The sequence below is a fragment of the Toxorhynchites rutilus genome, chromosome 2 (assembly GCF_029784135.1).
Source record: "Toxorhynchites rutilus septentrionalis strain SRP chromosome 2, ASM2978413v1, whole genome shotgun sequence".
Taxonomy (NCBI): domain Eukaryota; kingdom Metazoa; phylum Arthropoda; class Insecta; order Diptera; family Culicidae; genus Toxorhynchites; species Toxorhynchites rutilus.
Genome location: NC_073745.1, coordinates 178584978 through 178607328, shown reverse-complemented (window position 1 = coordinate 178607328; position 22351 = coordinate 178584978). Strand labels below are relative to the sequence as shown.

At 41.1% G+C, this 22351-nt stretch overlaps 1 protein-coding gene across 1 annotated transcript; it reads left to right on the top strand.

The window, feature by feature from the left end:
* Positions 1 to 1522: 1522 nt before the first annotated feature.
* LOC129770002 (uridine-cytidine kinase-like 1) lies at positions 1523 to 19218 on the top strand. The gene is made up of 7 exons (XM_055772575.1): positions 1523 to 1691; positions 2165 to 2765; positions 2825 to 3148; positions 18215 to 18304; positions 18365 to 18670; positions 18790 to 18871; positions 18930 to 19218. The coding sequence occupies exons 1-7, from the start codon at positions 1648 to 1650 to the stop codon at positions 19172 to 19174; spliced, it is 1692 nt and encodes a 563-aa protein (XP_055628550.1). The 5' UTR covers positions 1523 to 1647; the 3' UTR covers positions 19175 to 19218.
* The last annotated feature ends 3133 nt before the right edge of the window (positions 19219 to 22351 follow it).

Sequence of the window (22351 nt, the reverse complement as noted above, 5' to 3'; positions counted from 1 at the left end):
TAATGTCTGTCATGGTACGATGGTACCTGTACAACACTGTACACGTACAACGCTAGTACAGCTGTATGTCTGTCCATGGTATAAGGTGAGGTCGTTTCGTCACTAACAAGGAGCTGGAATTGACAGGTGGTTCGTTTTCGACAGTATGATGATAAGGCATGGAAGATGCGAGAGGGGATAAAAAATGACAGCGACTATTTTTGTTTATAAACAAAGCAGGTCTAATTTTTAAAGCAGCAGTCGCCGGGAAACGATATGCATGGATATCCACAGCGTATCGCTATCACTCAATCCTAATGGGTCGCCAACGACTAATTCCACCAAAGCGAATGGAACTTAGAGCAGTACGGCACAAGCCCGCCGGTAGTGACCCTTTCATATACCAACTAGCAAAGCTCCCACAATCGCTGAATTGCCAATCCCAGCAGCAACAGCAACAACCCTCACGTTCCGTAAAACAGCAATGCAGACAACAACTTGCAGCAGTCACCGAAACACAACAATGATGCCAACAGCGTAAACAAAACCAACGTTTATGCGCAGCAAACACATAGCGGTATGCACTCATCATTGCATGCCATTTGTTATCCTCTTTCTCGGAAAACTCTAGCCGTTCGTTTGGTCGCTGTCAATTCGAACTCAAGTAATGGCTGAGCAGCAGTTCTGACATAACGTTCCACCTTATTACACCGCCTTGGTCACTAAGTTGGTTAGGGGAACGGTATATGAAAACAGTACGGAAGAAAGCAGAAGGGGAATGATTTGCCTGAAGCGTGAAAGAGACAGACTGATCACGAGCGAGCTTGGGCACAAGCGTATTGTGTTTTGTTTACAAACAAAACACAGTAGACTTCCAAGGTGGCTGAAGAGTGGTTTTAGCAAGTTGGCCCACCTTAGGATATACTTCTAGGCGCCTTGATTCAAAGCTTAATAAGAATCTGACATTTGTAAGCAGAGATGCCAGGTTTATAGATATGTCTGTAAATTACGGACGTTCCATTTTTGTTACAGACTTTTTTTTTATAGTTTTATAATCTCATTCTAGGGAACATAAATAGATGCAATTAATTACACTGGCTTGATGCTGATGCTGCAAGTGGGTAAGATAATCGTTGTTCCAAATTCGTTTGATTTTTCGTTAATAAATCAAACAACCAGTCTGTGTTGTGTTAGACCCACTCACATCACAAAATTGAGATTCTATTGTAGTGCTTGACTTTCACTCTAGTAATGTCAGTAAAATTATTATAATGATGATGTTTCATACGAAAATGATTGAACAAGCGTAAGAATATCTTGTTTTTACAATTAAAGAAATATGAAATAATTATTTTTATTCAGATTTTCACAATTCAAAACAGCCTGCAAATGTGATAGAGTGTACAACTACACACTACTAAAAAAATGGGACTGAAGGTACAGTTTCGACATCGCGAATTTTGACAAAAATTAACTTACCTCAAACTAAAATTTACAGACATATTTCCACATTACGGACGTGAAACAAACATCTGGCCTCCCTGTTTCTAAGTAGAACACACGTTTGTTTTCCGGTGCATGTCGGATGAATGATACCTATTTTCAATTTTCTTTTCATTAGTTTTGCAATATATTCATATAATCGTACAAAGCACTAAAATTGCGACAATGTCGGAAATTCTGAACGTGCCGAGCTCAGCATCTTCTGATAGGTAAGAAAATCCATGGCGTTTATTTTTACACTGTACTATTGAAGTTGTAATATTAGTTTTAGAGAATAAAGTTGTAGTTTGTTTTTAGTTTTCCTTAGAAATATATTATTTTAGAAAGCAATTTTGGTATGTGATTTAGATTGCTATGCTTAAATTTCACGTTCACGTTTGCAGAGCATTAAAATTAATTTTCATGTATACAAAATAATGGCGTTGAGGTAAAGCGATAAACTTTAGAATTGGTATTTATATTTAGAAAGTACCTTTCCAAAAAAAAAAGTTATTAGAAGTTGGTTAGTAAGTCATCGTCATTTGCAAACTATAAAAGCTATCCTATTCAGTAGATCATTCAACTTCTTCATTTTTTGTATCAATTAGTAATTTGTCAATACTTCGATCGTGAAATAGAATAATAATCTTATACGTGGAAAGAGTGGAAATAATATATTCTGTCGATTGTATCGTTCATACAGCGAATGTACCGAACAAAAAGGTGATACGGATGATGCATTCATAGGCGATCTTATCAATTCTCGCGATGGAACAAACAGTATAGATATAAGTCGATGCTGTCCCGCCTCTCCAACGACGGTTCCCGTTAAATCGAGTCGCTCGAATTCATCCGGTTCACAAATACGTTCACCAAAAGCAAGACGGCAACGAACAACATCAGTCAACCAAAACACAATTAACCAAAATGAAGCCATAATTCGATCGAACAATCGCACAATATACACTGCTGGGCGGCCTCCTTGGTACAATTGTGCAGGCCAACAAGTGGAACCTTTCGTCATTGGAATTTGCGGTGGAAGTGCTTCTGGGAAGACAACTGTTGCTCGAAAAATCATCGAAAGTTTGGATGTTCCGTGGGTTACATTGTTGTCAATGGATTGCTTTTATAGAATATTGAACGAAAAACAACACCTCCAAGCTACCAGAAATGAATACAATTTTGATCACCCGGATGCATTTGATATAGAACTTATGAAGGATGTTCTACAGCGTTTAAAAGAAGGGCGAAAGGTTGAAGTTCCTGTTTATAATTTCGTAACTCATTCCAGAGAAGCTCATACGGTATAATCCCATCAAGCTGATGTCTCGAACTTGAATTGAACTCATATTTTACTCCACAGAAAACGATGTACGGTGCTAACGTAATTATTTTCGAAGGAATTCTGACTTTCCATAATCCAGAAATACTCGAGATGTTGGATATGAAAATTTTTGTCGACACTGACTCAGACATACGTCTTGCGCGACGTTTGAAGCGTGATATCCAGCAACGAGGTAGAGATTTGGAAGGTGTTCTTAAACAATATTCTACTATGGTGAAACCCGCTTACAGTAATTACATTGCACCTACAATGGCCCACGCTGATATTATTGTTCCTCGAGGCTCTAGCAATGTCGTTGCTATCCATTTGATAGTTCAACATGTTCACACGCAACTACAACTGGTAAGTAAATGGATTTAAGGTGAAAGTGGAAGGAAGCCACAAACCAAAATGGATGTCACAATGGCGCTCATTTTTTTCATCTCCCTGCCTCACCTCTCGCCCGAAAATTAATAATTTTGCGAAACAATGTGAAGAAAATGATCATTTTCGCACACTTCCCATCAAGTAAGTTTTAGCGCGGAACACTGCCACAGCTGCCTCTGCGGCCAAAAATATTAAACGGAAAAGTATTACATTCGATCAAAATGTCTCGGCCAACGAAGAAAAGAGTTAAGGCTCTCCAACGTGAATATGTGAAAACAATACGATCAACGAAGGAAAATATTAAGGAATTACCAACATCGTGTTACTGTGCGGAAGAACTTGTTAATACCATAGGAGCCCAATTCGCATGTGTTATAAAATTGTTCATGTTACGCTCGCGTATGGGGCTGTCCACATTGCACGTAACACATAACATAAAGCACGATTTTAGATGGAGGCGAATGAACTGCAAAGTTTAAAGCCTCTTAAAAACAAAGAAACGAGAAACGATTTTAGACTTCCTCCTCTTCCTCCGTGGACCGAGCTGTGTTTCCCTAACACGGACTTCAAAATCAATGTGCCTGGGGCAATTCGCTTTGCAAATACATGCAAGTTGGGGGTATTTTTGTTCCCACCGAGCTGTATTTCCCTAACACGGCCATCAAAAACAATGTGCCTGTGGCAATCCGCTTTGAAAGTACATACAAGTTGGGTGCGAGCAATCCACTCTTAGATGAATTTCAAAACAATGATGTACTTCTAAATTGAGAAGCCTGGGAAAATCGTCATTTCAGACACTAGAGGTAAAAGAATTTTCGCGGTTCGAAAATTACGTAAACATGAGAAATGCAATAATTTCAGAGTGAAATGTAAAATACAATGATCGTTTGACAATTCTTCCGTTCACATATTTTGGTAGTTCTAGACGTCATATCAAACGTAGAAGGACGGTCATCAAATTTACTTGTGACGAAAAACATAATCTATTACAATGTATGAATTGATCTTACATGGCAACTGTTCAAACCTTTTACTTACAATGCAAATAAGTTGAACTGAACTGAACTCGAAAATTGTTTCAATCGATCGATAATTCAATCAATACAATACAAATGCTTACTATGACAACGGTAGTCCCATGTCAACCATCCGGTTATATCATAGATATAACCCACCCATTTTTTGAGGTAGGACTACGTCTTACATTAAGGGTGCCAAATCAGAAAACAGGTCACGTTTTTATGAAATAAAGTTAACGTTAATAACTGTTTTTGCTGCGAATGGATTTTAACGATTTGCACATCGATCGTATCGGATTTTTCTAAGATTTGTTTGATATGCTATACATTACAATCCCATAGTCTGCATATGGTTTAAATTGATGAAAATTGGAAGCATTCCCATTCCCCCGTACATTTATTCTGTCCATTTGTGTGCTTTCCCGAACAGAGCTATCAATAACGGGCAACTTATGCAGCCGCTAGAATAGAAACAACGAAGGGGGATAGCGAAAAGATAATATTTGCGAAGTAGATTACCTTGGAGTAATCCCAAAGATCTACCAAGCTATGAGCACCGCTGTAAGCTCACCGGACTCGATTTGTTACATGATCGCCGTAATATTTCTAAAGCCTGTTTCATATCGGACCTAATATTATCCCACGTCGATTGTCCTGAACTTCTGCAACTAGAGAATTTTAACATACAACGACGGAGCCTGCGGTCTCACAACTATCTCCAGCTACCGTTTTCTCGTACAAACTACGGCTATAATGAACCGATGTCTGCTATAATGTGTCGCGAATTCAACCGATGTAGCTCCTTGTTCGACTTTGGTTTGTCGCGCGCAACACACGTCTTAACTCCACGCTTGCATAGTAAGTTAGCTGTCAATAGCGTATAGGTATTGCATCTCATCTGAGGAAAATTCTCAGAATCTTTCTATGCCCGAAAAAACAAAGGTCGGTTATTCTGTTCGCTTCGTGTTTTATGTTTCCCCTCGAGCTAGTGAATATTTCACTTGAAGTGCATCTGGCATTGTAATTAACACAACCATCCGAGCTTGCCATGGCTTTGTGTGTGTTGCTTGTTTTCGTTGCACGAAACTTAGAATTTGTTCATTTCCTGTATATGTAAATAGTACACCTTCGATACTTCTACTTGCCAATCGTATTTACTCTCGTGCGCATCGGCTCTGTTCTGATACAACAAGCTCCTAGCTTTGTTGAGAGTTTTGACCGAGAGTCAAGAAACGATTTTTCATAAACGGTCATTCTCGTGATTTATCATTTTTATCCTTCAACTGTGTGCATCTGTTAGACGAGTGTTTGATCCTTGTTTAATGGCGATGCACGGAAGATGCCTCTCGTTAAGCAATCAGTGCAATGCGTGCATTGCTATAAAGAAACAAATTGCGACATATGACCAACTATTATATTGCCCTCGCAAAGGCAATAAAGAATCGTTGCTTCTCGAAATGATTCTACAAAACCTACAAAAGCAAGTCATAAAACCTTTTCAGGGTCCCCGGAACTTTTCACTAGAGAGTTATTTATGAAATTTCGTATGCGCAAATAATATCCGAAATGATAAACCAACAAATAAAAAAAAAGGTTGCGTAGTCCTACGTCCTAAGCGGTTTTGTCTCGGATATACCTCTCGATTTTTTTTTAAATTAAAAATTACCAAATAGTTACCTCGATTGCAGGTTATTCCATTTCAAGTTTGTTTCATGTTAAATTTTGTTTCTTTATTAATGAAAGAACGGAATTAGGAAAAATAAATTTTGGGAAGAACTTTATCAGAAAGGACTGTTTCAAATGACTTTTTCAATCGCACGAATAAGAAGTTCCGTGATGATTAGTTACTTTAACAGAATAAGGCATAATTTCATAAAAGTCGGAAGTCCATAACATAGTTTAATACTGGGACTTCAGATTCTGGACTATCATGCTTATTTACCAGTTCAAACTATAATCGATAACTTATGTAGAGTGAGCGTACGAGAAATAGAACAGGCAGTGTGGGAGTTATAAATTTGTTGTAATTCATGCGAAATTTGCTGTTAATTTTGCAAATTAGAGTTGAGAGAAATAGTTTACTATCTAGTTCTATAGTTATGAAACACTGGTGTTTTCGTTTTGTGAATGTTTCGCTCGTGAACAAAACAATAAAGTTATAATTGGCAATCTTATAAACGAAAATAGAGTAGTTCTACATACAAATCAAATGGCAAATTTTGTGGTATGATTTACTCGCACCGAATAAAACTCAAACGATCCGAAGAATTACGAACGCACCCATACCACTGAATTTGACATTTGGGTTTGTCGTCTGTTCGGATGATGATCGGATAATGATCACTACCTAACAAATCGGAGTTTGTCTGCCACAGCAGACGGGGCAGCAGGTTGCGACTAGAAAAACTCAAGTCTATCGCTGTTTCGGTGCGGCCTCGTATGAAGGTGGGAGACCTGTCATTCAATACTACGAGTTCCACCTCCTCTATAGCTTCTGTGATGACTCTACGCCCATTGTCGCTGGGACTATACCACGTCTGGTGGTGAAACTGCGAAAAGCGCAAATCAACTCGTTCTGTAGGTTGGGGATCCTCGGATTCGGCAAGTAAGGCGAGTTTATTGTCACCGGAGTGGGATAGTTGATTTTCACTGCAACAGCTGGAAGTTCTGTGTTTAGGTTCACTTCAGTGAACTGAAATGGCAGGCGCACCCCTACTGCGACAGAATGGTAGAAATTGGAGTGTGTTCTCGGTACCCATCTGTATAGGCCGAGGATCTATTCAGTGTTGTGGTGTCGACCTTGTGGACTTCTTGGATAGCCAACATAATCGGGGAGTATTCCCGGACGAGGAGTTCAAGATCGCCGTAGTTGTTGAAGTAGCCGTTCATGTTCCATTGGATGGCCAGCGTTGAACCCTACAACGGCTGTTGTGGGGGTCTCGCCGTGTGTGTGATGCTGGGATGTGCGTTGATGAGAGCCTATCCATACCAGGATACGGGGTTTGATGCGTGCTGTCGTTGTTGGGTTGTTGTTTTTGTAGATGGATGTTTAGGCTGAGTGGATGTGTTGCGGACCCCGACAGAGCTCCACAGGCAGAAGCAGCCTGGTGTAGCCCCGCTGTCGGCAGAGATAAGGGAGCCGCGGAAAAAATGTTTGATGCTTTCGGGTCTCCAGTTTCTAGCGTTGCAGGTTTTCTGCGTCCGGAGGCATGGTAGCTCGTCCCGCAATCCTCGACGACCGTCGGACTTTTCTTATCGGTGGTTTGGGGGAGCACACCGTGCGCCGGAGGGTGTTCCCTAGTTCCGGTTCATCAATAACTTCCGCACCTGGGGGGCCCCGGCTGCCCGGAGCTCTGTCTGTCTCCATCTGTTCCTCGTTGTCTTGCGAGAAATACGGGGGTTGTACCTGCTTGTCCGTCTCGCTTTTTCTGCGAGGAAAAAGCGAGACGGACAAGCGGGTAACCTCGCTGTCCTGCGAGGAATACGGGGGTTGTACCCGCTTGTCCATCTCGCTTTTTCTAATGGGTGCCGGGGGTTGTCTGCCAGTTCCGGTCCTCCAAAGACTTCCGCACTGACAGGGCCCCGGCTACCCAATAGGATGTTGTCGATGGTGAATTCGCGGTTGATTTTGTTGTCTTGGTTGCTCGAATTATCCTCTCTGTCTTGTTGAATGTGAGTGTTCTGTTGGTTGTGTTTGTGAGCCATTGAGGCTTGGTTCGGTGGTATTTTTTTATCGAAAATATATATTTTTATTAAGGCTCATATGGCGTCAACCTGACGGGGCCGGGAGTTCAATATTTCGACAATGTTTGCTTTATAACTATGTTAGTAATATGTAACCGATTACTCGCGGTTGGCTCGAGGTTAGTATTACAAGTGTTTTCGTAATTGTGATGTTGCTGTCTCCAATGCTCTGTACGTGTGCCCGACACGGGATACTTCCAATTGGGATGCAGCTGACCATTAATCAGCAACGCCCCCCTAGTCTGTACCCCATATCTAGCGTGGTGCGTCTTCTCGACTCGAGGAATCCAGGATAGAATGGCCACTAGCCGGCACAAACATCAGCTCGTGTAGAGTTGTCATGAGCGGTACAATCTTTGACTCTTGTTGAATGATCAGTGGACTGCACAACCTTTGGCCCGTGTATCTGTAAAGAGTGTGTGTATGTATTGCCGCGACTAAGTAAAAGTTTCTAGATCGTATAGGAGGAATATGAAACAAGGACACAACGAAGAAAACATCATTAAACGTTGACATCGGCGTTTCTGAGGAACAGGTATAGATGAATCAGAAGATCGGGATCACGGCTACCTAAGATATCCCGGACGAGGATATCCGATTGTCTGCCTTTTGCTCTCAGTGCTCTAGAGAGCTGAGAGCGAGCAGCATGGAATCGGATACACGACCAGATAATATGCTCGATGTCGTGGTAGCCATCGCCACAATCTCAAAGATTGTTTGCTGCGAGCCCAATGCGATAGAGATGCGCATTTAGGTTGTAGTGATTGGACATAAGCCGAGATATCACGCGAATGAAATCACGACCTACATTCAATCCCTTAAACCAAGCACTCGTCGAGACCTTAGGGCATCCCCACCGATTGGTTGCTATAAGCGTTGGTAATTTGACAACTTTAATCGTTGCTACTTTGGATAGCAACCCCGGTCGCAATAGCAACCCTTTGGATTTTTGCACCGGTCGTTGCTATCATGGTTGCCTCTTCAATATTTTCTTTTTCGCACCGGACGAGGATGTTCTTTTTGTTGATATGATTGTTTGCTCCGAGATTTGAAAAACTCACGCGCCGTGGAAAGAAAAGCAAAAATCACTGTTTCATACAACAACTTAATCATGACCATCGCAGAACGGAAAGAATCAAAACAAAATTCCGACTTCTGCTGCAAATAGCAACCTTGCGATGAAGTAACTACTGCGTTGCCAAATTTATGAACCGGCTGCTACTTTGGGGTGCGTTGTTATTTTACTCACCCGAATGGCAACTCCCGGTGTGGTTGCAAAGTTATGGTGAAGGGGTGCCTAATCGTATTTAGCAACCGAATTTAGCGAGTGCGTTTAGTTTACGAAAGCGCACTTCAAGCTCAAAAGAAACGTGTTCCTGCTACCACTTTCCGACGTCGTCCTCCATCACTTTGGTGGGACAAGGAGTGCTCAAAGGTCTACCTTGAAAAATCATCCGCTTTCAAAAAATTCAGGAAAACTGGATTAGTGGAATGGTTTCGAAAGTACCAAGCTCTAGAAGCCAAACTAAAAGGTCTGATTAAAGCAAAAAAGCGTGGATATTGGCGGAAGTTCGTCAATGGTTTGTCAAGGGAGACAGCTATGAGCACTCTTTGGAATACGGCTAGGAGAATGCGTGGCCGGAACCATACAAATGAAAGTGAGGAATACTCTGACCGTTGGATTTTCAAATTTGCAAGAAAGGTTTGTCCCGATTCCGTTCCTGCACAAAACGTCGTACGCGACATTCCGCTCCAAGGCGATTATGAGAATTTTTCGATGGTAGAATTCTCAATTGCACTTCTTTCATGTAACAATTCAGCTCCGGGGTCGGACAAGATTAAATTCAACTTGTTGAAGAATCTTCCCGACTTGGCGAAACAGCGTTTGCTGAACTTGTTCAACAAGTTTCTGGAGCTGAATATTGTCCCACATGACTGGAGGCAAGTGAGAGTGATAGCCATACGAAAACCCAACAGGCCGGCTTGCGATCACAACTCGTATAGGCCGATTGCAATGTTATCCTGTATTCGTAAATTGTTAGAGAAAATGATTCTACTTCGTTTGGACAAGTGGGTTGAAACGAACAATTTTCTGTCAAATACGCAGTTTGGCTTCCGCCGAGGTAAAGGGACGAACGATTGTCTCGCGCTGCTATCTTCTGAAATCCAAATCGCATTTGCTCGCAAAGAACAAATGGCTTCCTTTTTTCTCGATATCAAAGGGGCATTTGATTCAGTTTCCATGGAAATTCTCTCAGAGAAACTTCATAATCGTGGACTTTCACCAATTCTGAATAATTTCCTGTACAATTTACTCTCAGAAAAGCACATGTTTTTCAATCATGGCAGCTTGAAATCTTCTCGTTACAGTTTTATGGGCCTCCCACAAGGCTCCTGCCTAAGCCCCCTCTTGTACAGTTTTTACGTCAATGATATAGATGATTGCCTAACTAGAGATTGCACGTTGAGACAACTTGCAGACGATGGAGTTATTTCCATCACGGGTAATAATCCTGCCGTTCTGCAAAATTCCTTGCAAGATACCCTGAACAACCTGTTCACGTGGGCTCTCAAGCTGGGTATCGAATTCTCTACGGAGAAAACTGAAATGGTCCTTTTTTCTAGGAAGCACGAACCCGCCCAATTCCAGCTTCACCTATCCGGCAAAACGATCAAGCACTCGATGTTTTTCAAATACCTTGGAGTATATTTTGACTCTAAATGTACCTGGGGAATACACATTGCGTATTTGAAACAGAAATGCCAGCAAAGAATCAATTTTCTCCAAACAATAACCGGACATGGTGGGGTGCCCATCCAGGAGACCTCATTCAGTTATACAAAACAACGATATTATCAGTGTTAGAATATGGCAGTTTTTGCTTCCGATCAGCTGCCAGGATTCATATTCTCAAGCTGGAGAGAATACAATATCGTTGCTTGCGTATAGCCATGGGGTGTTTGCATTCGACACATACGATGAGTCTCGAAGTTTTGGCAGGAGTACCCCCGCTTACTCTTCGGTTCACAGAATTATCCTACAGATTTCGCATCCGTTGCAAGATCATGAATCCATTGGTGATTGATAACTTCGAAAATCTACTCCAACAAACTCCTCAGTCAAGTTTTATGTCTCTATACCATGAGTACCTTACCCATGAAGTGCACCCTTCACCGGGCATCTCCAACCAAGTTTGCTTCCCATACTTTTGCAATTCCTCTGTCAATTTTGATCTGTCCATGCGACAAAAAATCCATGGAATCCCAGATCATCTACGCTCCGATTATATTCCGCCGATATTTTCGGCAGAATATGGGAAAGTTAGATCTGATAAAATATTCTTTACTGACGGTTCATGCATAAACGGGTCCACTGGCTTCGGCATCTTCAATGAAAATTCCAGTGCCTCTTTCAAACTCAAAGATCCTTGTTCCGTGTATGTCGCTGAACTGGGTGCGATATATTACGCATTAGGGATCATTGAAACATTGCCCATCGACCACTATTTTATTTTTTCAGACAGTCTCAGCTCAATAGAGGCAATCCGCTCAATGAAAGTTGATAAACGCTCATCTTATTTCCTAACAAGAATAAGACAACTATTGAGTGTTTTGGTCGAAAAATTATTCAAGATTACCTTAGCATGGGTTCCCTCTCATTGCTCGATTCCGGGGAATGAGAAAGCGGACTCGCTAGCTAAGGTGGGCGCTTCAGAAGGCACACTTTTTGAAAGGCAAATTGCCTATAATGAATTTTTTCACATTCCTCGTCAGTATACGCTCGTAAGTTGGCAGCGCATGTGGAGTGGTGATGAGTTCGGTCGTTGGTTACACACGATTATCCCTAAGGTCTCGACGAGTGCATGGTTCAAGGGATTGAATGTAGGTCGTGATTTCATTCGCGTGATATCTCGGCTTATGTCCAATCACTACAACCTAAACGCGCATCTCTATCGCATTGGGCTCGCAGCAAACAATCTTTGTGATTGTGGCGATGGCTACCACGACATCGAGCATGTTGTCTGGTCGTGTATCCGGTTCCATGCTGCTCGCTCTCAGCTCTCTAGAGCACTGAGAGCACAAGGCAGACAATCGGATATCGCCGTCCGGGATATCTTAGGTAGCCGGGATCCTGATCTTCTGCTTCATCTATACCTGTTCCTCAGAAACGCCGATGTCAACGTTTAATGATGTTTCCTTCGTTGTGTCCCCGTTTCATATCCCTCCTATCCGATCGATAAACTTTTACTTAGTCGCGGCAATACATACACACACTCTTTACAGATGCACGGGCCGAAGGTTGTGCAGTCCACTGATTATTCAACAAGAGCCAAAGATTGTACCGCTCATGACAACTCTACACGAGCTGATGATTGCGCCGCCATTCTATCCTGGATTCCTTGAGTGGAGAAAGACGCACCACGCTAGATATGGGGTACAGACTAGGGGGGCGTTGCTGATTAATGGTCAGCTGCATCCCAATAGGAAGTATCCCGTGTCGGGCACACGTACAGAGCATCGAAGACTGCGACATACCAATTATGAGAACACTTGTAATACTAACCTCGAGTCAACCGCGAGTAATCGGTTACATATTACTAACATAGTCTAAGCAAACATTGTCAAAATATTGAACTCCCGGCCCCGTTAGGCTGACGCCATATGAGCCTTAATAAAATATATATTTTGGATAAAAAAAAACAGGAAGTAGGTTATATCTATGGTATAACCGTAAGGGTGACGTAGGACTATCGTTGATTTGGAGATCATTTGTTTGAAGTTGAATCTAAATCCATTCTTAATGAATGAATAAACCAATATTTGGGGGACTTTGAAAACGAGAGCGTTACGTTGGAGGCACAAGGTTTTATGCATCCAATATTGGATACAAAAAACCTTGTTCTGAAGAATAATCTTCAGAAGCTTTCCTGCTAACTGCAGTTGATTGACAAATCACAAAACCAAATGTATGTGGTCGCAGTATTATTTGGATAGAAAACATTAAAATAAACTCTTTCGCTTTAATGTAATTTTCAATTCCAAGGGGAACTGGCAGATTATATTTCAGCAACGATCACTTCTCTCCAGGTTTCTTCTCGATAACCAGCAAACGAAAAGAGTTGCGCGCGTGTATGTGTGTGTGTGTGGCGGCTGCTTCGATGTCTTCCCGGGGAACCGTTTTTCGATGCTGATACTCTCTTGGTCACCTCCTCTTCTCCTTCTGATCGATCGGCTTTTCTGCGCTCCCTCACAGTTAAAAAAACTGATTGCGTTCCAGGTCAGGTCAGGTAATGAATCGCATGATCCCTCGCCGTCCGGCTCGTCCAGCAACGATGTTGTCTAGTCGGTGTCCTCACGAAAAATGAATGCGTTTCAAGGTAAGGTAAGGTATTGTATTATAGAGACTTTAAACTTTTTCAGTTCATTCGTCTCTAGCCTTGAGAAAGACCCTTGGAAAACTTTGCTCTACTCCAGCACTACACCTCCACCCTCTTGCCTTGAGAAAGACACTCGATCCCCCGCCGTCCAGCTCGTCCAGTAACGATGTTGTCCAGTCGGTGTCCTGCTAATTACACTTGATTGAAAAATAACAAAATCAAATGTATTTGGTCGCTGAGTTATATGGTTAGAAAACATTACAATAAACTCTTTCACATGAATGTATTTTTCAATTCCTAGGGGAACTGGCAGATTATTTTTCTGCAACGATTAGATCTTTCCGGAATTTTCTCGATGCTGAATGGCATCTAAACGAAGAGTTCCTCGCGTGTATGTGTGTGTGGCGGCTGCTCCGTTATCTTCCCAGGGAACCGTTTGTGGCATCACTCTCCTCCTGATGGATTCCCTTCTGGCCTGAGGTACACAAACAGGCTCTTGGTGACATCGTTCATCCGTGCTTTCATGATAAACGAAGAGCTTCACCACAACAGCGACAACATGCTCCAATCACTGTTCAATTATAACTGAGTGGGTTTACGAGCGGCACTCGCTTATATACCGATTGTAGATTTCAATAGCCTGTTTTGAAAGCAATTTTAAGGCTATTGAAACAAGTTTTTGGATCAAAAAGTAACAAGTATATAACGCGTAGACATTTTATCTTTCGAATGAAATGTTTATCATATCATTTCGTTCAGTTGTTTAGGAGCTATTAACGCTCAAAATCTCGGTCTCCGGCGTAACGCTTTCGTTTTCGAAACTTTGATTTTACACCCCGGTATAGAAATGAAAGACGTAGTCCTACGTCAAAAAAAAAACCGAATTTAGCAACTGGTGGGGATGCTCTTAGGGATAATCGTGTGTAACCAGCGACCGAACTCATCTACACTCCACATGCGCCTATCTTAGCTAGCGAGTCCGCTTTCTCATTCCCCAGAATCGAGCAATGAGAGGGAACCCATGCTAAGGTAATCTTGAATAATTTTTCGACCAAACCACTCAATAGATGTCTTATTGTTGTACCAGTGACGGGTTTGTTGAAAGGTGGATGGGTATCGGTATTGCAGAAAGTTAGCTCAGGAAGTCTTTCCACAATGGAGTTTTTGTCGGTCCAACGTCTGTCCTTGCTACGCTTCTGCGAATTCGATCTATGGGGATATCGTGAAAGTGATCTTCGATTTAGTGGTATATTGCTAGTATATAGTCTCTTTTTCCGATTCATTTCTCGTCGGCGTCTGGGGTGTGGTGAATGTGGCAATGGTCCTAGGTGTTGGAGGGAGATTACTTGTAGCGAATAGAGCGGCTTCCAATTCGGCGATTCGCGCGTCTTTTTCAGCGATTACTTTGAACTTCTTTTTCATCGCGTTGATTGGGGCGTTAATTTTTTTTATCCCGTTTTGCACCTTCCTGTTGAAGGAGTGTTATGGCTTGGTCTTTCTTCGTGTTTTCAATCAGTAGTTGTTCGAGCTTCGCGTTGAGTTGCTTTAAACGGGTGGCGCTGCTTTCAATAACTAGGGCAGCGGTGGTTTTGTTTCGGTGTGCATTCGCAGTGCATGGTTTCTCGGGTGAGTACGGGTGGTTGCCGCTGCATGTGCCGCACACCGGAGATTTGACGGTGCAGCGCTTCCGCGGGTGGCCGTATTCGTAGCACCCATAACACAGCAACGGTGTTGGATAATATGGCCGGGTTCTCACTCTTATCCAACCGAAATCTATAGTCTGCGGTGCCACGGTCCCATTGATGGTAAGAATCAAGGTGGGTGTGGGAATTACTTTGCTGGTTTCTTTTCTCATTATTCTAGGGACATCTATCACTTTCTGTTCTTTCAATTCCTTCTTAATATCTTCTATTTCATATTCATTTGTTTCCGGACAGTATACAACGCATCTACACGGATTCAACGTGGGGTGTTCAGTGATTTTAATTTCCGTTCCACCTGATAGTTTGGTCATAATTTTTAGTTTGTCGATCAACTCCTGGTTCCCCATCTCTATTATGTAGGATGCACCTCTGTTTTCAGACCTCGCATCGGCGATCTTGGTCCTCAAAAACGACTCAAAAGATTTACGGATCTCGAAAGGTATTTTGGGAAGTTCTTTCGAAACCCCTTCCAAACGTAGAATTTGTAGCTCTCCATAATCCCCGTTAGCATCACCCCATTCGGGAAAATTCCTTCCCGTATTTATACCATCTCTTCTATTTGGGGGTCCACCATTTTCAGGGTCCCCGGGCGAGATCAGCGGGGAAAGAAACCCCCCGTTGCCATAACGGGAGGTTTATCGGTGGTTTATTCGCCAATATTCACTATATTGTGGTGTACAACACTTACGAAACTGAAAAGAGTTCGCGTATAACACTACTGAATTTATTTAACAATTTCTTTCGCAATTCCATCTCGCGTGGAAAAAGTGCGCGTTTAGTATGAAATAAAAATACAACTGTACTGACAACACAGATTTGACGCACTGGATTCGGGTACCCGAAATGTAAATAACAACAAATGTTATGGCGCCCGTTCACTGTGTTATTTTCATACTATACTATATTTTGTGAAAAAGCAACCCCCACGGGGGATTTCACGCGAGTCGACTATTACGGACCCCGAATTAGTTCGTTAACACCTTCCTTCCTTTTCGTGATATTCCGCGGATTCACTCCGAAATAACCGATGAAAATTTTATCAACAGGGAACGCGTATGGTCACAACGAATGTTTCCAAGGCGAGTGTGATCATTATTGTTATCATTCGTTGCATTGAACTAAAAATGATATCAACACCCGAAAATAACAAAAAACTCAAAATGACCGAAGTACGACTTCGTGTTATTTTGATTGCTTCGTTACTTCGGACGTATCGAGCGTCAGAGGAAAGTGGTGTCCGAAGTAACAGTCAAGTATTGAAAATTCGAATCTGTACATTGGACATTTTTTTTGTATCGGCGATAGAGAGGCGAAAAGGATAGATACTTGAACGATTGTTTTCTGAATGCGTTCAATGATTGAGAGCTAATAGTGTGCATCCATTAACTCGATTTGTTTACATTTAATGCTTAGGACCTTTTCAAAAGTCACGCGAGGAATGTATTCTAACGGTGGGCTTAGACTAGGGATATATTTATGTGAAGAAATATGATTAGATTTACAGAAATCGCATCAACCGTTTACATTAGCGCGAACCTTTATAACGAATATATTCATATTTCGGAGAATTTATTCACCTGAAGTAGAACTACATCCAACTTTAATGATTTCTCACCAGTGAGAAATTCACCAGCGTTTACATATGCCTGAATTTATTCTGTTCGTAGTGGTTATATATACCTCAAAGAAATGTATCATATATATTCTCACCCGTTTACATCTATTTTCGCGTGAATAAATCGATCTATAGCTATAAATCTCCCTAATGTAAACCCGCCATTATGGATACACTTATTCGAGGTATATATAACTTGAATAAGTTCAGCATATGTAAACGCTTGTGAATTTCTCACTGGTGAGAAATCACTAAAGTTAGATGCAGTTCTACTTCAGGTGAATAAATTCACCGAAGATATGAATATATTCATTATAGAAGTTCACGCTAGTGTAAACGGTTGATGCGATTTCTATAAATCTCATCATATTTCTTTACATGAATATATCCCTAGTCTAAACCCACCCTAAGACTCGTGTCAGTGAAGCGCCACACAGTCTTATGAGTGAATTGATCTATTTACGTACGAAAATCAAAACAAAATGTGTGATTCGCTCTTCTCTCAGAAACACTAGCTAGCCATTGTATTAGTATAGGTAAACCCACGTGTTAAAATGGAGTAATAGTATTTGTGAGAGAAGAGCAAAGCAAACGTAAATAGATCAATTTACTTATCAGACTGTGTGAAGATTCATTGACACGAGTCTTTAAATACATTTGAAAAAATAAATAACAATTCAATACTAAAGTAAAATGTATGAACGATATGTTCCGATGAACAATTGCAAATACAAATATACATAGAAGGTGCATTTGCATATGAAGTAAAATTCTAATTATACGCGAGCGTAACATGAGCAAATTTATAACACATGCGAATTGGGGCTCTTTTGGGTATTAACAAGTTCTTCCGCATAGTAACTTGATGTTGATAATTCCTCAATATTTTCCTTCGTTGATCGTATTGTTTTCACATATTCACGTTGAAGAGCCTTAACCCTTCTCTTCATTGGCCGAGACATTTTGATTGAATGTAATACTTTTCCGTTTACTGTTTTTGAAAGCATAGGCAGCCGTGGCAGTGTTCCGAGCTCTGCAATACAAGTTTCTTACCCAATGTAAAAGTTGGTAAAATTTACATTATAAACCTATTAAACGTGAAAATAATTATTGTATTGATATCAACACAATTTTATTCTATTGATTTTCATGACATGAAACGCTATGACTCAGGAACAACATTTTATTGAGTGGTTTTTATAGCTGTTTCGATTATGTTGTCTGGCTTCAGTGTCGAATAAATAACGATGCTTCACCAATGCAAACGGAACCATCGCCGAAGATTGAAAAATACAAATTTAACTTCCAGAGCACTAGCTCGAGTTTCCCGACGTTTTTCACTATATAGTGCGACAGCAGATGAAAATTTAATATCTTGTGAGTAATCGATTAGAGTTTGGTTGATATTACTTGATGGGAAGTGTGCGAAAACAATCATTTTCTTCACACTGTTTCGCAAAATTATTGATTTTCGTGCTAGGGGTGAGGGAGGGAGATGAAAGAAATGAGCACCATTTGTGGCTAGCTTCCACCTTCACCTTAAACGCATTGTAAATTCTTTCTTCTAATAATATGTGTTCTAGAGAGGATTCAAGTTGCGTGAAACATTAGCCCACTCTTACATAGGCCAACCAATGCCGGAGTCGCTCAAGCTGTTGCCTACAACGCCACAAGTATAACTTCATCAGATATCCTTCTTTACTGAGATTCATTTCATGACATTCCATTTTCAGGCTAAAGGTCTTCACACGTTCATCCGCAACGCAGGCACACCAAGGGATGAGTTTATTTTTTACTCGAAACGTCTGATACGGCTGGTGTTGGAATACGCCTTGAGTCTTTTGCCGTTCAAGAATGTCCAGGTTGAAACGCCGCAAAATGTGGTTTATGAAGGAAAACGTATGGCGTGCCAGAAAATTTGTGGCGTATCGATCCTTCGGGCAGGCGAAACAATGGAGCAGGCGGTTAGTGATGTTTGCAAACATATTCGAATTGGTAAAATTTTGATTCAAACAAATCAGCTGACGGGAGAACCTGAGGTAAGCGAAACTATAGAATGATTCGTCTCCTGCAAAATCGTACGTTGGTGTAGTAATACTTGTTCTGTTATTCATTCCTTTACGATTGAAAATATATTCACTGACTCGTATCTTTTCAGTTATATTACCTGCGTCTACCCAAAGACATCAAGGATTATCGTGTAATCCTAATGGACGCAACAGTTGCTACTGGTGCAGCCGGTAGGTTGAAAATTGTACATAGAAATTTATATAACATATTTTCAAAATATCTTTCCAGCCATAATGGCTATCCGAGTACTACTCGATCATGACGTTCCTGAAGAAAACATAATGTTAGTTTCACTGTTAATGGCTGAAATAGGCGTACATTCTATTGCGTATGCCTTCCCGAAGGTTCAGATAGTGACTTCTGCATTGGATCCTGAGATAAATGAAAAGTTTTATGTTATACCGGGGATAGGCAACTTTGGGGATAGATATTTCGGTACAGAACCTACCGACACGGAAGTATTGTATGAATGAAGCTTGTGATCAATAAAAGTTGCAACAATATATGTATATATTCATTTATGATAGTTTTCTTCCAGAAAATCATTCAAATAACAACATAATACTTAACAGAATATTTACAAGAAATGCCAAATGCTAAATACACTAATGTACACCTGTTACAAGTAACCTGCCAGGATATGAATTCATGATATGAGCTTATGAATCCAGAATGAAAATTTAGCTCGATCAGTTGCTCAAAATTTCTGATCACCAATGGGTTCATAACCTTACACCGAATGAGGAACGGAAGAGATAATAAACTGAAGCGACCTTTTAGTGGGAGTACGCCTGCCAAAACCTCGAGACTAATGGTATGCGTTGGGGGCATACATCCCAACGTAATACGGAGACAAACATACTGCATTCGCTCGAGTTTAATGAGGTGTATTTTGGCAGATGATTGAAAACAGAAACTGCCATACTCCATCACTGAGAGAATAGTTGTTCTATACAACATTATAAAATCTTCTGGATGGGCACTCCATCATCTGCAAGTTGTCTTAGGCTGCAATTTTGTGTAAGGCAATTGTCGATGTCTCTTACATAGAAGTTGTACAAAAGGGGGCTTAAACATGAACCCTGGGGGAGGCCCCCATGTAAGACAACCGACTTACTGCCGAATCTCCGTGAGAAAAATTCAAATGTTTCTCACAAAGCAAGTTACATATATAACATTTTATTCAGTAGAGGCGGCAGACCCCGAGAGTGTAATTTGTCTGTCTCTTTATGTCCAAGAATACTGAAGCCATTTGTTTTTTTTTTCGGCGTAAGCCATTTAAATTTCTGAAGAAAGCAACGCAAGACAATCATTCGTCCCCTTGCCCCAGCGGAACACATATTTTGTATCTGAGAGTAGTCCATTCGTTTCAACCCATCGATCAAGGTGAAAAAAGATCATTTTCTCCAACAATTTTCGTATACAAGACAGCATTGCTATTGGGCGGTACGAATTGAAGTCGGACGCGGGCTTTTCGGGTTTTTGAATAGCTATAACTCGTACTTGTCTCCAATCATCTGGAACAATATTATGCTACAGAAACCGATTGAATAAATTCAACAAATGATGGTAGCGGTGTGCCCCCGCTAACTGTGTCCGCTTCCATTTCATCAACTGGCAACGTGGAAAAGATATTCACCCTTATTCTCATTTACGGCCGTATCCGTATATTGATTCGTCGGATACGATACGTCGTCAAAGAAAAAGCTATCCTCATTTACGGCCGTATTTCTGTGTACTAGATTTCTTTGGGTGACCTGTTTTATCGATTACAGATGTTTTTTATTTTTACACTTGTTGACGTAGGACTACGTCTAACCGGAAGATATAGGGGGTGAAATGGAAATCTAGGCACTGAACAAGTAGGAAAAAATGCAAGATTTGGAACGCTTATAAATCGAGCATTTCTCATTAGACGCAAAGGTTTTTGCATCAATTAATAGGAAATATATCTACGCATCTATCATAACGAATAACATTTCATTTTTCTTGAGATAAATAATTGAATAATTGTGAAATATCAAGCATTGTCAGCTTAAAAATCCCCGCTCCGCTGCCGTAACGATCATTCTCATTCAAACCGTACACCACATCGGTTCGCATCACAACACATCAACAAACCAACCCAAGCAGCCATGTCTGGACATGGTAAAGGAGGAAAAGTGAAGGGAAAGGCAAAATCCCGCTCGAACCGTGTTGATCTGGAGTTCCCCGCAAGGGTAGCCAGGCCGAGCGCGTTGGTACCAGTGCACCAGTCCACCTAGCCGGCGTTATATAGTTTCGGCCGCCGAAGTGATCGAGTTAGCTGGTAAAGCTGCTCGCGACGATAAGAAAACCCGCATTCGGAACAGAACACATTCGGTTCTGTGGACATCAAGATAACAGGCAGTTGCAGCGAGTGGCGAGTGGCAAACGCAATCGCAAAACGGCATCAGGTAGCAGAAGAAAAAAGTTTGTTCTTTATACACACTGCTTTGGTGGCAAATCCAGAACAAGGCGGCATCGAGGGCGTTCGAAATGGTTTTTTTTTTTCAAAACCACGAGTACTAAGTTTTCTAAATTGGAACCATTCCATAAAACAAGGCGCTTTTCAGGGCCATTAAACCTTCCAAAAAAGAGTTTAGGAAATACAGTTCAATGCTTTCTAAAACAATATCCAAAATAATAATAAAACACAAATTGATTTTTTCATAATTTGTTTGCCAGGATATGATGAGTATGTGAATTTGGCAGTTGTTCTGAGCTTATTGATTTTCACCAATTCTTAAATTGCTTCTAGATTGAAAGTACAGTAATTTACACTTATCTCGACATTTAGCTAATTGGACGGACCTGTAATGCGACATATTTAGTCGGACATTTTTGTAAACATAGAGTTCGGGGTCCAAATTATGACCCCACATTGAAGGTCGACACTGTACCACTGTCATCGCAAATGTTCAATTACAGGTTAAAATTACCTCCAATCCGATACTGAGTGGTGGTAATGCGACGTGCCATTGAATGTAATTTACTGTAAAATATGTCACAAGCTGGATGGGAAGAAATTTTCCAACTGTGAAAGCTGTGGCGAGTGGCAAATGCAATCGCTAAACAGCAAGGTTTAGCCGAACAAGATGGGGATATCGAGTGATAACAAAACAATAAACTCTTTAGATTGAAGATAATTTTGTGATCCTGAAAAGGACCCTTTTTAGCCTGCATGTGAATCCAACGAGCGAACAAATCGTAATGAATGTATTTTTTTGCCATCGCTCCCTTTTAACGCTCATTCGTTCGTCTCGTTGGACTCATCATGTATTTCAATTCTTTGAAACAAACCATCGACTTCAATTGAGATAATTCAATAAGACATCGCAGCTGATGTCGATTTTTAAGTTAAGTCCTGACACTACATGAAAAAATTATTTTGTTGAGCATTTTCATCACCTCACACTTGTGATTCCTAGCATATGTCTTCAGTATTCCGAACTCTGCAATTGCCCGTATCACTCCTCAAATAGACCGAACTATCTGGAATCGTTACCCGATAAAGCAACTAGCAACTAACAATGTCTCAATTTGCATCTGCCGAAGTACAAATGCAAAGCACTTCTAGTTAGCCGATACATCAGAAGTTCTCTAGCCGCCTAGATAGTACGCCGAATGTA

Bases quoted from the DNA above. Each gene is read 5' to 3' on its own strand.
- LOC129770002 (XM_055772575.1), top strand. From the start codon at position 1,648: ATGTCGGAAATTCTGAACGTGCCGAGCTCAGCATCTTCTGATAG. The intron at 2,766-2,824 runs GTATAATCCCAT...TTTACTCCACAG, and splicing joins ATTCCAGAGAAGCTCATACG to AAAACGATGTACGGTGCTAA. The intron at 18,671-18,789 runs GTAAGCGAAACT...GTATCTTTTCAG, and splicing joins AGCTGACGGGAGAACCTGAG to TTATATTACCTGCGTCTACC.